An 11516-nucleotide genomic window follows, 5' to 3' on the forward strand; every position below is an offset into this window, starting at 1 on the left:
GATAGAAACACTGGCATTTGTCAGTAGTTATTGTTTCTGAAGAGACACTAGATGAGAACAGAATGGGCTGGGCCAATCAGCTTTCCCTCCAGGAAGTCTCCAAGTAGATTGTAAGAGCCTTGCTGACACTGATTTTTGGTGCTAGCATTTGCCTCCTGTTTTTTAGCTTCTCATTTCATGAGGTTGTTCCTGGGGTGACAGGCTCCTCATCAGCAGCCAGGGCAGCATTCCTCTAAGTAGGCTTCCTGACCCAACCAGCAGCAGCCACGAACCAGCTCAGTCTGGTCTGTTTTCCATATGCCAGGGCACCTGCTGACCCTGCAGAGATCAAACTAAGATGATTAAGGAGATGCAGGCCTGCAACAACAGTGTAATCTTTCACCTGTTCAGACTGGAGTACCCCTGTTTTCTCTTTCCTCCTTTTGGACTTCTTGTCTTATTTTCTCTTGGGTCTGATAGGCTTGGGCAAGCAAGGCAGGCATATGAGAGCCGTTCCTTGAGCAGGCAAAGTGCCTGTTCTTAGAAGGCTTGCAAAGTTAGAACTTTAGCCTCACTGGATGCCAAAAAAAGTGAAGGTAGCCCCAGAACGTTAAACTTGAAAGGACTAGTCTCGACCCCTCACTTTAATGCTGGGATCACACAGACTCGGAGAGGTTAGGTGACTTGTTCCAGGGTCCACACTGTGGGGAGGTACCAGACCAGAACCAAACCTGGAAGTTTACTCCATATCTCTGGTGACATTTAGGTGTTGCTAATGTACCTTTTTGTCTTGGACCATGATCCTCTCCTTGGGAGAAGGGCATGTCTTTGGGACACATTGTAGCAGAGAATAGTAGTGAAGCCAGTGATGAAGAATGGTGGGTTTAGAATCAGTTGGCCTGGATTTGAATCCGTTTTCTTTTGTGGACTGTGGGACATGAGGCCAAATTCCTTAAACTCTCTTCATTTCTCCTCTCTGTAGAGGAGGTTACTCAAGAGATACTTCCTGTGTGAGGAAGATACTCAAAAGGTTTGGGAAGGTTTGGAAGATACTTAAGATATTCAAAAGGAAGATACTCAAACCTTTTGAGTATCTTCCTCACACAGTTGTAGTGGGTTAAATGTTGACAGTGTGAATCCCCTCAGTACCTATGTGTAGTCTAAAAGATACTGCTGTTACTAAATATTTTAAATCACCTTTTCACCTGGATCAACCACATTGGCCTTTTGACTCTTTCTTTTCCATTTGGTGTTTCCAGTCATTTAAAGACCAAACAAGAGCCACTTCTCTGAAACTTTCCCACGGGGTGGACTTTGGAGTCTGACAGGCTGGTTTTATCTCCTAGTCACCCTGCTTAGTAGTTAAGAAACTTCGGTTTCCTCATCTGTAAAAGGTCTAACAAGCTGGGTGGTTGCGAGGCCAAAGGCGATGATGCATAGGAAGCATGCAGCCCGAACGCTTATCACTTCCCCTTCGTCAGCCCTTCCACCTTTCTTTCTGTAACTGGTTCACACTCCTCTCTCCTTTTCCTGTCTCCAGTCACCCTGTGTCCTGGTGTGGTTTGGCCCTCCAGGATCATTCTCTTCCATAACGTGTCCTTCTGTCTCAGTCATAGACAGTAAGCCTGAGGAGAACCAGGAACTTGCCTACAAGATAGATCAGCTCCTGATCCTTCTTTGGAGCCAGAGCATCCACAGGGATCACAGCCTCTGGGGTTGCCCCTGGCCCGGCAGTGGCAGCTCCAGGCCTGGGGCCAGGCAGGCAGCCAAGCCCATCCCCAGGAACACTGGCCAGGGCTGGCACGGTGTGGGGTGTTGGGGGGGTTGGGGCAGAGAGGGAGGGTGACAGAAGCATTTGGAGCTGAGATTGAAGGAGAAAAGCTGGAGGCTAATCCTGACCCAGCATAAACTGAGCAGACTTACTGGTTTCAATCTTTTAAGTAAACCCCGAAACTACATTTGTGCCCAGAAGTAGCTTTCCAGGGGTATATGTGTATGTGTGTGTTTTCTTTATTTTTCTTCCTGCCTTTCCTTTCTCCCTGCCCCTTGCCCTGTTCATCTCACTTATGCCCCTTAGCTGGAGCGGGAGAGCAGAGTCACGGTGAGGACAGGGAGACAGGAGCTGCACTGGTTACCTGGGGAGTCCTGTGTACCTGAGCCAACATCTCTCCCTGCCCCCCCACCCCCACCCCGAGCTGCACTGGCCACTGAAAAGAGCACTGTTCAGGAGGCTTGATTCTGTCACCGACTTGGCAAGAACAGCAGCAGCTATGACAAAGGTTAACACTTACTGAACACTTTCTGTGGGCAGAACATCTCACATGGATTATCTCATTTACTCTGTCTTGAGGTATAGCTGCCCCATTTTAAAGTGAATGCTGACAGTCACACAGTTGGTGCCATCACCATGATTCACATCCAGGGTTGTCTGCTCCAAGAGTGCATCCTCTTAATCACTCTGCCCCTCTGTTCTCTGTTGCTAGATAGCTCTTTGGCCTTGCTGTGCCTCCATTTCCTTTCCTATGAAGTGGGAGTAACTATGTCACAGAGCTACATACTTATGTAGAGTGATGATAATGTAATACCATATACAAAGTGGTAATTCATTGATAATGGTGCTCTGTGGCTGGTGAAGCTTGGCACCAGATTGTGCTGAGGCTGTCCTCTTCAGGGAGGCGGCTGGGATGACCAGTTGGAAAGGCAGTTCCATTAAATTAATATAAATGAGTATCAAGCTAGAAATCCTGTCTTCTGTAAGCCTACAGAGCTCGGCCTAAGTGGGAAAGGGAGGGAGTAAAGAACTGGCTGGAAGCATGCCCCAGGTTAGGTACAGTGAGTAACTCTTAGCTTCAGGGTATCCCTAGAGGACAGCAAATGCCCAGCTTGATTGTACTCAGCATCAGTCATAAGGAAGTCTCATCCTATGGAGAACACAGTCCTGCAGGTGTTTCTGGGCAGTGGTGCGTTTGAGCAGGGTCAGTGCTTCAAGAGACTGTTCTTGAACAAGACCCAAGCACATGACTCCAGGCAGGGGTAGGCATCCTGGTAGGGCCTGGGAAGGCTGTTCAGATAGGACGAGCTGGGGCTTTCATCAGGCTAAGCAGATACTGCTTGGCTGTTAATGATAATGAATGATAGCTGTCCTCCGTCATTTCTGGGGCAGCGGGAGGGTGGGGGGACGATGGGCACTGTGTAGCAGGTGCCCTTTATCTGCATTTCCTGACAATCCTTACAACTGCTTTGTGAGGCAGATACCATTCTGCAGCTTAAGGAAATACCAGTTTCAATTATGGTCAACAATAATCACTGGCAAAGTTGAGCTTTGATTTCAGAGCGAGAGTTTTTAACCAGCCGATGGTCTGAAACATCCCCGCTTTACAGCATCTCTGGCGAGGCTGAGTGCATGGGCCTCACAGCTGCCTGGGCCCCGGAGCTCGCTGGGAGAGGACAGCGAGTGAGACACCCTTTTTAAGCACTGGGCACAGACAGTGTGCTGTTATCTTCCCAGTGGCTGATGGAATCGTGTTCGTGACTCCAGAGCTCAGGACCCATCCATTGGTGGGCTCTCCCTTGGTGCTCTGATGTCGGTGGACTCAGCAGTCTGGCCTAGAGGTAAAGGTGCATTTCTCAAGCCAGACATACCAGGTTCTGCTTGTGTGATGTTGGGTGATTTACTTTGTGCCTCAGTTTCCTTATTAAATGGGGTTGCGGGGACAATACAGGAGTTTTACTGTCTGTAAAGTGCTTATTAGCATAGTGCCAGGCATGATATCAAGTGTTCAATAATTGATAACTGCTATTTTTTTTTAATTTTTATTTATTTATGATAGTCACACACACACACTCACACAGAGAGGCAGAGACACAGGCAGAGGGAGAAGCAGGCTCCATGCACTGGGAGCCCGACGTGGGATTCGATCCCGGGTCTCCAGGATCGCGCCCTGGGCCAAAGGCAGGCGCCAAACCGCTGGGCCACCCAGGGATCCCGATAACTGCTATTATTAGCTGTTAGCCATCAGCTAGCAAGTCCAGGGAGACTTCCAACTTTGAGACACTTGAAGTGCTGCCATTTGGGGACACAGGGCTTATGAGACCGAGCCTGGGAGCAAAACTGTTTTCCCAAGGAAAGAGGTAGATACAAAAGAAGGAGAGGCCACTGAATCATCAGGGGGCTGTATTTGCCATCAGATCTGAAAATATTTTCTTCTGGCTTGAGATCGTCACTCGCCTCAACACTCATCTGGAGTGGGGGCATTTCACAGAAAGGACCAGAATGGAAGAGAGATCTGACCTTCTGGCACTTGCTGATTGATCATCTGTTTAAATTGATTTTCCCCTCCTTTTTCTCATCTGGGCATGTTAAAAGCCTTCAGGTTCTGCTGTGTCAGGTCATCAAAGATGCTCTTATGTGGAAGGCCGTTTGGGGAAATGGGATTAGGGCCTCTTTGGGAGGCCCATCTGTTTGGCCTACCTGAAGGCCCTGGCGCCAGGATTTGGAGGAAGCTGGTACAATGAAGCATCTGTCCTATGGGGGTGGGGGTAAGTGGCCTGGGGTAGGTGGGTCAGACAGAGGCCAGGAAATCCTCTTATCCTGCCAGGTACCTGGGCCTCCCTCAGCAGCAGGAGCTGAGCAGCAAACCCTGGTGAGTCAGCGTGCCTGGGAATTAGAGTTGCCAGTCTGTGAGCATGTGGGGTTTGTGTAAGTTTGGGCCTTTTGTTTCTTTTAGCACTGTAGTCTTTAGAAACACAAATCTGGAAACCAGACCTTCCACATGGTATAGTCCTGCTTGTTTTGAGATAATTCAGCTTGAACAGTTGCTTTCCTTGTATGCTGGTCTTCTAAGAATTAACCCCTTGCCTTTTAAAATTTTAATAGGTTGTGCTTATGGCTAATTCACTATACTATTAAAGCATAAAAGGACTTAAGAAAACATACTTGGATCTGTCTTTTCCACACCAAAAAATCCGTGTAGGGTTTCAGTGGTTTTTTTTTTTTTTTTTGAAAGCCTAAGTGGAACTGCAAGTCTTTTTAGGGCATGTATGGGCATGTCTCTGTCATTTATTCTCTTTGAGGGTGGAGAATAGGACACACCCTGATACGATTAGTCTTTGATAAGTAGAAGAATGATTCTGCTCATCATTTAACATGTATGCTCAGAATTTACCCATAAAATTCCTTTTGAAGATAACTTCAGATTTATCTAGGCACCATTTGGAGGAAATCAAAATTCTTTAGGTAAAGTTTAAAGCTCCAACCTTCCATAAAAAGCACCCTTTTGGGGGAACTTGGGTGGTTTAGTCGTTGAGCATCTGCCTTTGGCTTAGGTTGTGATCCCGGGGTTCCGGGATCGAGTCCCACATCGGGCTCCCTGCGTGGAGCCTGCTTCTCCCTCTGCCTACGTCTCTGCCTCTCTCTCTGTCTCTCATGAATAAATAAAATCTTTAAAACACACACACACCCTTCTGCCCCACTGCCTATCTCCTAAGAGATTTGAATTTGGATCACTAAGGGCCACAACGCTTCCTAGAGCTGGAGAGGCATGGGACTAACATTGATGTAGGTCCCCTTTACCTACTCTGCTTCTGGCTCCTGGTCTAAAGTTGTATTAACATCATTTTGGTGGCTGCAGTGATTATGGCAGCAGGTAGAATTTGACAGGTACTAAGTTGTAGCTGGATCTTTTCGTGAATTAGTTGGAAGTTAAGAGAGTCCTGAGGAGGCAGTTGCAGAGAATTCACTTCACCCTTGACCAGGAAATTTCTAGCAATTCTTCTAAAAACATTCTTAAATAAGTAATAAACCACCATGATGAGTTTGTGATGTATCCGTGCAGACTTTTCTTTTTTTATCTGCTAATTATCCTACCATTTTGAGATTATATTTGGATAAATGAACCCTTCTTTTAAGGTGGAGACACCCTCTTGGAGGACTGAGCTTGCCAGCCTTGTAGGCCCTTCCTGTTTGGTGTGGACTTGGCTCTGACTCTTTATACAACCTCACAGAGGACCTGGGGAGGGGAGAGAGAGAAACTGGAGGACTGGGAACCTTGGTGTGGGGTATAGGCCTGGTGTTTGGCTCCTGTGGGTGGGCAGAGGAAGCGTGGAGAAAGGGCATTTCACCTACTGTTTCAGAGAGCCCCAGAAAGGAATCTGAAGAGATCAGAGGCAAATTTTACTTTGCTATTTGGTTAGGACACTGCATGTAGTCCTGACTCCCCAGATACTTTACCTTGTCTTTAGGCCATTATGAAACTGTATAGTTGTCTTAAATGTGGCTACCCTTTCTCCCTACTCCTTCTACTTAAAAAAAGAAAATCTGAGGATTTTGACATTAGGAACTAGAAGATGAACTTTTTATTTGCACCTTCTGGCTTAACCCAGGACCAAATAACTTTCTTATGTGATGGCAAGTTGGCAAGACAGATTTCCTCTGGAATATTTCTGGCAAAACTGTAGTCTTCCTTGATGCGTTCTGCACATGAATCAACCTCTTTGTAACCTATGTTACCTTAAGAATTTTAGGCATTTTCTTACTGGTTCTCCATATGTGCCCTAGCCCTACATCTCCAATGTGAAGGGTAGAGAGCTTATGGGAAAGAACTGTGGGTATCTCCCTGGGCTCATGGTTGGCTCACGAAATAGAGTGGTGCCCTGGGGCACAGTCCCCAGAGGGGAGGGGAATTTGTGACTGCCTGTCTCCCCATCCAGTGGTAACTGCTCCGATTTTCTTCCAGGTTGGCTAGCTCCTCTGGCTGATGGCATGTTGAGGCACATGGGCCAGTGGCTGCGAGGGCATCTGATCCAGAGGGGGCCACTCTAGAGGCCAGGCCACCAGCACCATGGGCCAGTGTGTCACCAAGTGCAAGAATCCCTCATCAACCCTGGGCAGCAAGAACGGAGACCGTGACCCCAGCAGCAAGTCACACAGCAGACGGAGCGCAGGCCACCGTGAGGAACAGCCACCAGCGTGTGGCAAGCCAGGCGGGGATATCCTTGTGAATGGGACCAAGAAGGCAGAGGCTGCCACTGAGCCCTGCCAGCTGCCAACGTCCTCTGGAGATGCCGGGAGGGAGCCCAAGTCCAATGCTGAGGAGTCTTCCCTGCAGAGGCTGGAAGAACTGTTTAGGCGCTACAAGGATGAGCGGGAGGATGCAATTTTGGAGGAAGGCATGGAGCGCTTTTGCAATGACTTATGTGTTGACCCCACAGAATTTCGAGTGCTGCTCTTGGCTTGGAAGTTCCAGGCTGCTACCATGTGCAAATTCACCAGGTTAGTCACAAATACTTCATATCACCAGGTGAGCAGAGGAGGATGAGTGCACTCCTGGGCAGGGATGCCCAGCTGGGGTAGAACTGGGTTGGCTTCTTAGGGTTTTGGGTAAGTTTTTTTTGTTTGTTTGTTTTTTGTTTTCGGCAGTTTCTATAAACCTATGCAGCCCTTGAAGAACAGGCAACGACTGTCTTTGCCTGAAATTAAGCAAAGAATAACCCACATGGAGCCCTGTGGCCACACTGCTGCCCAGCACCACTGCTCTTTCAGACTTTTATCTTTTCTTTCACTTGTTTACTCGTAATTCACTCACTCCCTCACCCACTTGATATTTATTGTACACCTGTCATGTGCCAGGCACTGTGAGTGCTGGTCTGGGGAGCACCTTTGAGGACCCGCCTCCATCACTCACGGAGTCAGTTGCCCCTTCTAGCTCTGTGTGCATGTCCCTCAGCCAGCGTATGTGCCAACAGGGACAACTGGCCCCAGTTAGTAAGCAGTAGTTGTGCACATCACCATGGTCATATGTCCCTGTAGAGGTTGGTTGTGGGGGAGGTAGTAGCAAGGTTACCCAACGTGTAGTTTGCAGAGCACACACCCCCCACTCCGCCCCCAACCCGTTTCTAGCCCCTGGGTTTCAGATGCCTTATATTTTCAGCTGAAACAGCAGTCTCTGAGGTGATCATCAATGAGAGACCATGTTGTAACCTGAAAGTGTTATGTAGATGTTAAAAATACATACGCAGTTTTTGTTCTTTAATAATAGAACTTTGATCTCTGGTGGCAGAGTTAGCCAGAATCTTTGGCTCCAAAGATCTCCCTTGACAGTCACCAAAAATATTCCAAAAACAAACAACCCATAGAGAATCAAAAGGAAAGCAGGAAGACTCCCCGTCTAGGAGGGGAGTCTGAGCTTAATTGCTGTTGCAGAATGGGAAATAGAGCATCAAGCGGGAGACTGGAGTTTCGCTTTGGAAGGTTGGATAAGTGAATGAAGGAACCACCATCAGCCTCCTACCATGTGCCAGACACTGTTAGAAGCAGTGGACATATATTAACTTGTTTAGTCCTCACCAAAACCCTATGAAGTAAGGTGGTATTCTCACCATTTGACAGATGGATAAATAGGACTAATTAGTGGAGGAGTTGGAACTCAAATCCAGGCCGTCCAATCTCAAAACCATGCTCTTACTGTACTATATTGCCTCTCAGCAGATGATGATACTGTTTACAAATATTAATTGTGCCCCCTCCTTCCTGTTGCAGGAAGGAGTTTTTTGATGGCTGCAAAGCAATAAGTGCAGACAGCATTGATGGGATCTGTGCACGATTCCCTAGCCTCTTAACAGAAGCCAAACAAGAGGATAAATTCAAGGATCTCTACCGGTTTACATTTCAGTTTGGTCTGGACTCTGAAGAAGGGCAGCGGTCACTGCATCGGGAAATAGCCATCGCCCTGTGGAAATTAGTCTTTACCCAGAACAATCCTCCAGTATTGGACCAGTGGCTAAACTTCCTAACGGAGAATCCCTCGGGGATCAAGGGCATCTCCCGGGACACTTGGAACATGTTCCTTAACTTCACTCAGGTGATTGGCCCTGACCTCAGCAACTACAGTGAAGATGAGGCCTGGCCAAGTCTCTTCGATACCTTTGTGGAGTGGGAAATGGAGCGAAGGAAACGAGAAGGGGAAGGGAGAGGTGCACTCAGCTCAGGGCCCGAGGGCTTGTGTCCCGGGGAGCAGACTTAGTGGCTCTATCCCAGGAGCAGCAGCAGCAGCAGCAGGGATCTGCCTGCTGCCCTGCAGCCAACGGAGGAATTGGACCTTTCTGGAAATTACTGAAGATCCAGATATTTTCTACTTTACACCTTTCTCTGCCTTGTATCTGAAAGGGCTCTAAAATGCTGTATCATGTTTTAGGCACTTTCTTCACTTTTTGGTTATTTTGGTTATTTCTTTTTTTGGGGGGGGTTCCCCAAAATATTTGAACCTGGCTACATGTTGTGTATTTTTTTTGAAGCCTTCAGATAGAATAAGCCTGCCATTTCTTGCACAAATTAGATTTTTTTTTTTTTTTTTTTTTTTGTGGGGAAGGGTGTAGAGCAGGGAGGGGGGAATGGGATGGTTAGGTTGAATTAACATTACAAGATGATACAGTGCCAGATCTCAGTTTTGCATATTCTGTTTTTCAGGGCAGGTCTGTACTGTGTGTAGTGCTGTTTACATGGTTGAATTTAGGTTGTAATAATTATTTTAAAAGATTTACACAGAATTGAATAGCAGTGTTAACTGTTAACCATATTGCATTAATTCCCAGGCGATTTAAAGCTCTTGGAGAGCTAAGGCCAGCCAAGAGCATTTGTAGTCTGGTGACAACCCCCTTTTAAGCTAATTTATCCGAAACTCTTTATTTTCTTCACTTCTTGCTCATTCCTTCTTTGACCTATTGCATTTCATGTTGAGTTTATCCATCAACATGCTGCACCTGTCAGTCAAGTGAGCAGTTTTGGTTTTTTTTTTTAGAACACATAGTACTGAGAACCACTTAAGCATTGAATGCAGAGAAAGCAGTGCTACCTCAGTTTTGCTGGAAGTAGATTTTGATAGTTTTCTTTTTTTGATGAATTTTCTGTATTTTCATGTTGTAAGTGAAAATACTTTTTTTTTTCTTTTGCCTTGGAGCCAAAGTTTCTGTTCCTGGTGGTCGGAAAACCGTGCCTGCCGGCCAACTGACTTGAAGGAAAACTGTGGTATGGAGCTCTGCTTGAATTTTTTTTTGTAAAGTTTTTTTTTCTTTTTTTAATATCATCAGCTTACTTGTCTGGCAAGTGCAGAAGCCTGGGATTGGCCTGAACTCTGCCAAACAAATATAGAAGTGTATTTAATAGTTAAATGTGTGCCCTTTCCCTTCTTGCTGCACCCATGTTGTCACTTAACCCCCAGGAGTTATTTATTATCTTCTTTGTTAATGTCAGGCTCGTTTGGGGTAATGTGATGACTGTTTAGGTTTACATGACCCTTCTCTCCTTCCCCTACCCCCAAATATGTATATATACATATATAAGATATGTATATATTTTACCTATATAAAATATATATATACACATATATGTATCTATATTCCTTTGTTTCTTTTTGCCTGCTAAAACTGGCCATAAATGAGGGAGCTGCCTTCAATATATAAAGCATAAGAGTGCCAGGTAACATCATAAATGGAGGCTTTTGAATCTGAATTTGGACCATCTTCACTAAAGAGAGGATGAATTTTCTCAAACCTTTCCTCACAAGAGGGAGGCCCAGTTCCCCAGACTCCTCCATGTGCTTGCTCCAGAAGGCCACCTTTGGCCAAACTGCCACACAGGAGCTGACTCTGGTCCTACCTGGTTTCAGTAGAGGGTCCTCTTGTTATTTTTCCATTAAAAAAAAAAAAAAAAAAAAAGTGTCCTCAAAAAACTGTACTGGAAGGGTGGGTGGCAGGAACTTGTACAGTTCAGCTCCCAACACTTTGGAACAGATTGAAAAGGGAATCTTTTAAATAAAAACATAAAATATTTATACTCTTGAGGTAATGAGAGTTTGTCTATTAAACATTTGGAGTTTTCTTCCCTAACTACTTCCATCTGCCTCCCAGGTATATGTTTCTCAGCCTGGGCAGGAATTGCTTATTTTGAGTTCCTTTATTAGGAGCCTTATGGCTCCAGGCTCCCATCTTTCCAAAGATGATTACTTAAGGAGTTCCTGCAGTCGGTGTTTTTCCAAGATTGACATTGACATTGACATAGGAAACGTACTTGGTTTTTTTTTTTTAAGATCCTAAACTTGGCAGTTGCCCCTTCTAGAGGGACAGAAGGGAAACTTTAAAGAATCAGCCACAGCAAGTTAGTACTGCTGGAAAGCTGAAGAGGGTCTCAGGCCAGATGTCTGGCTTTGTTCTAGCCTAAGACACAAGTTCCTTGTATAAAGAGAGTTTCCAGGGGCCCCAGCAGGTTCTGTGGGCTCAACTGTAGTCAGGGTGCCTAGACTGAGGTTTTAAAGAGACTGCCTTCTCATCCAGCCAGTCCTGCGAGCCCAATATTTCCTGATTCTAGACTGGATAGAGTTTGAAAAGGAAAGGGCAGGCTGCTCCTAGCCAGGTAAGGCTCCCTTATGTCTTAGATTACAAGGATATATGGAGAGAAGAGCACAAGAGAGGGTGGCACCAAGAATCCTGAGGACTCTGGAGGAACTGGATTCCTTCCCCAGCCTACAAGGTGGCATTCCATGCAT

The 11516-nt window shown here is 46.2% G+C and overlaps 1 protein-coding gene across 11 annotated transcripts in view; it reads left to right on the forward strand.

Annotated features, from left to right (window-relative positions):
* The window catches only part of DCUN1D3 (defective in cullin neddylation 1 domain containing 3), a 37157-nt gene extending 26343 nt beyond the window's left edge, over positions 1 to 10814 (forward strand). For all 11 annotated transcript variants that reach the window (XM_038540149.1, XM_038540146.1, XM_038540148.1 and 8 more), the window contains 2 exons: positions 6714 to 7249; positions 8516 to 10814. In XM_038540149.1, coding sequence (XP_038396077.1) covers positions 6819 to 7249; positions 8516 to 8999 — 915 coding nt within the window. In that variant the 5' untranslated portion in view covers positions 6714 to 6818 and the 3' untranslated portion in view covers positions 9000 to 10814. The remainder of the gene's footprint in view (positions 1 to 6713; positions 7250 to 8515) is intronic.
* The last annotated feature ends 702 nt before the right edge of the window (positions 10815 to 11516 follow it).

This window comes from Canis lupus, chromosome 6 (genome assembly GCF_011100685.1).
Source record: "Canis lupus familiaris isolate Mischka breed German Shepherd chromosome 6, alternate assembly UU_Cfam_GSD_1.0, whole genome shotgun sequence".
In the NCBI taxonomy this organism is placed as follows: Eukaryota; Metazoa; Chordata; class Mammalia; order Carnivora; family Canidae; genus Canis; species Canis lupus.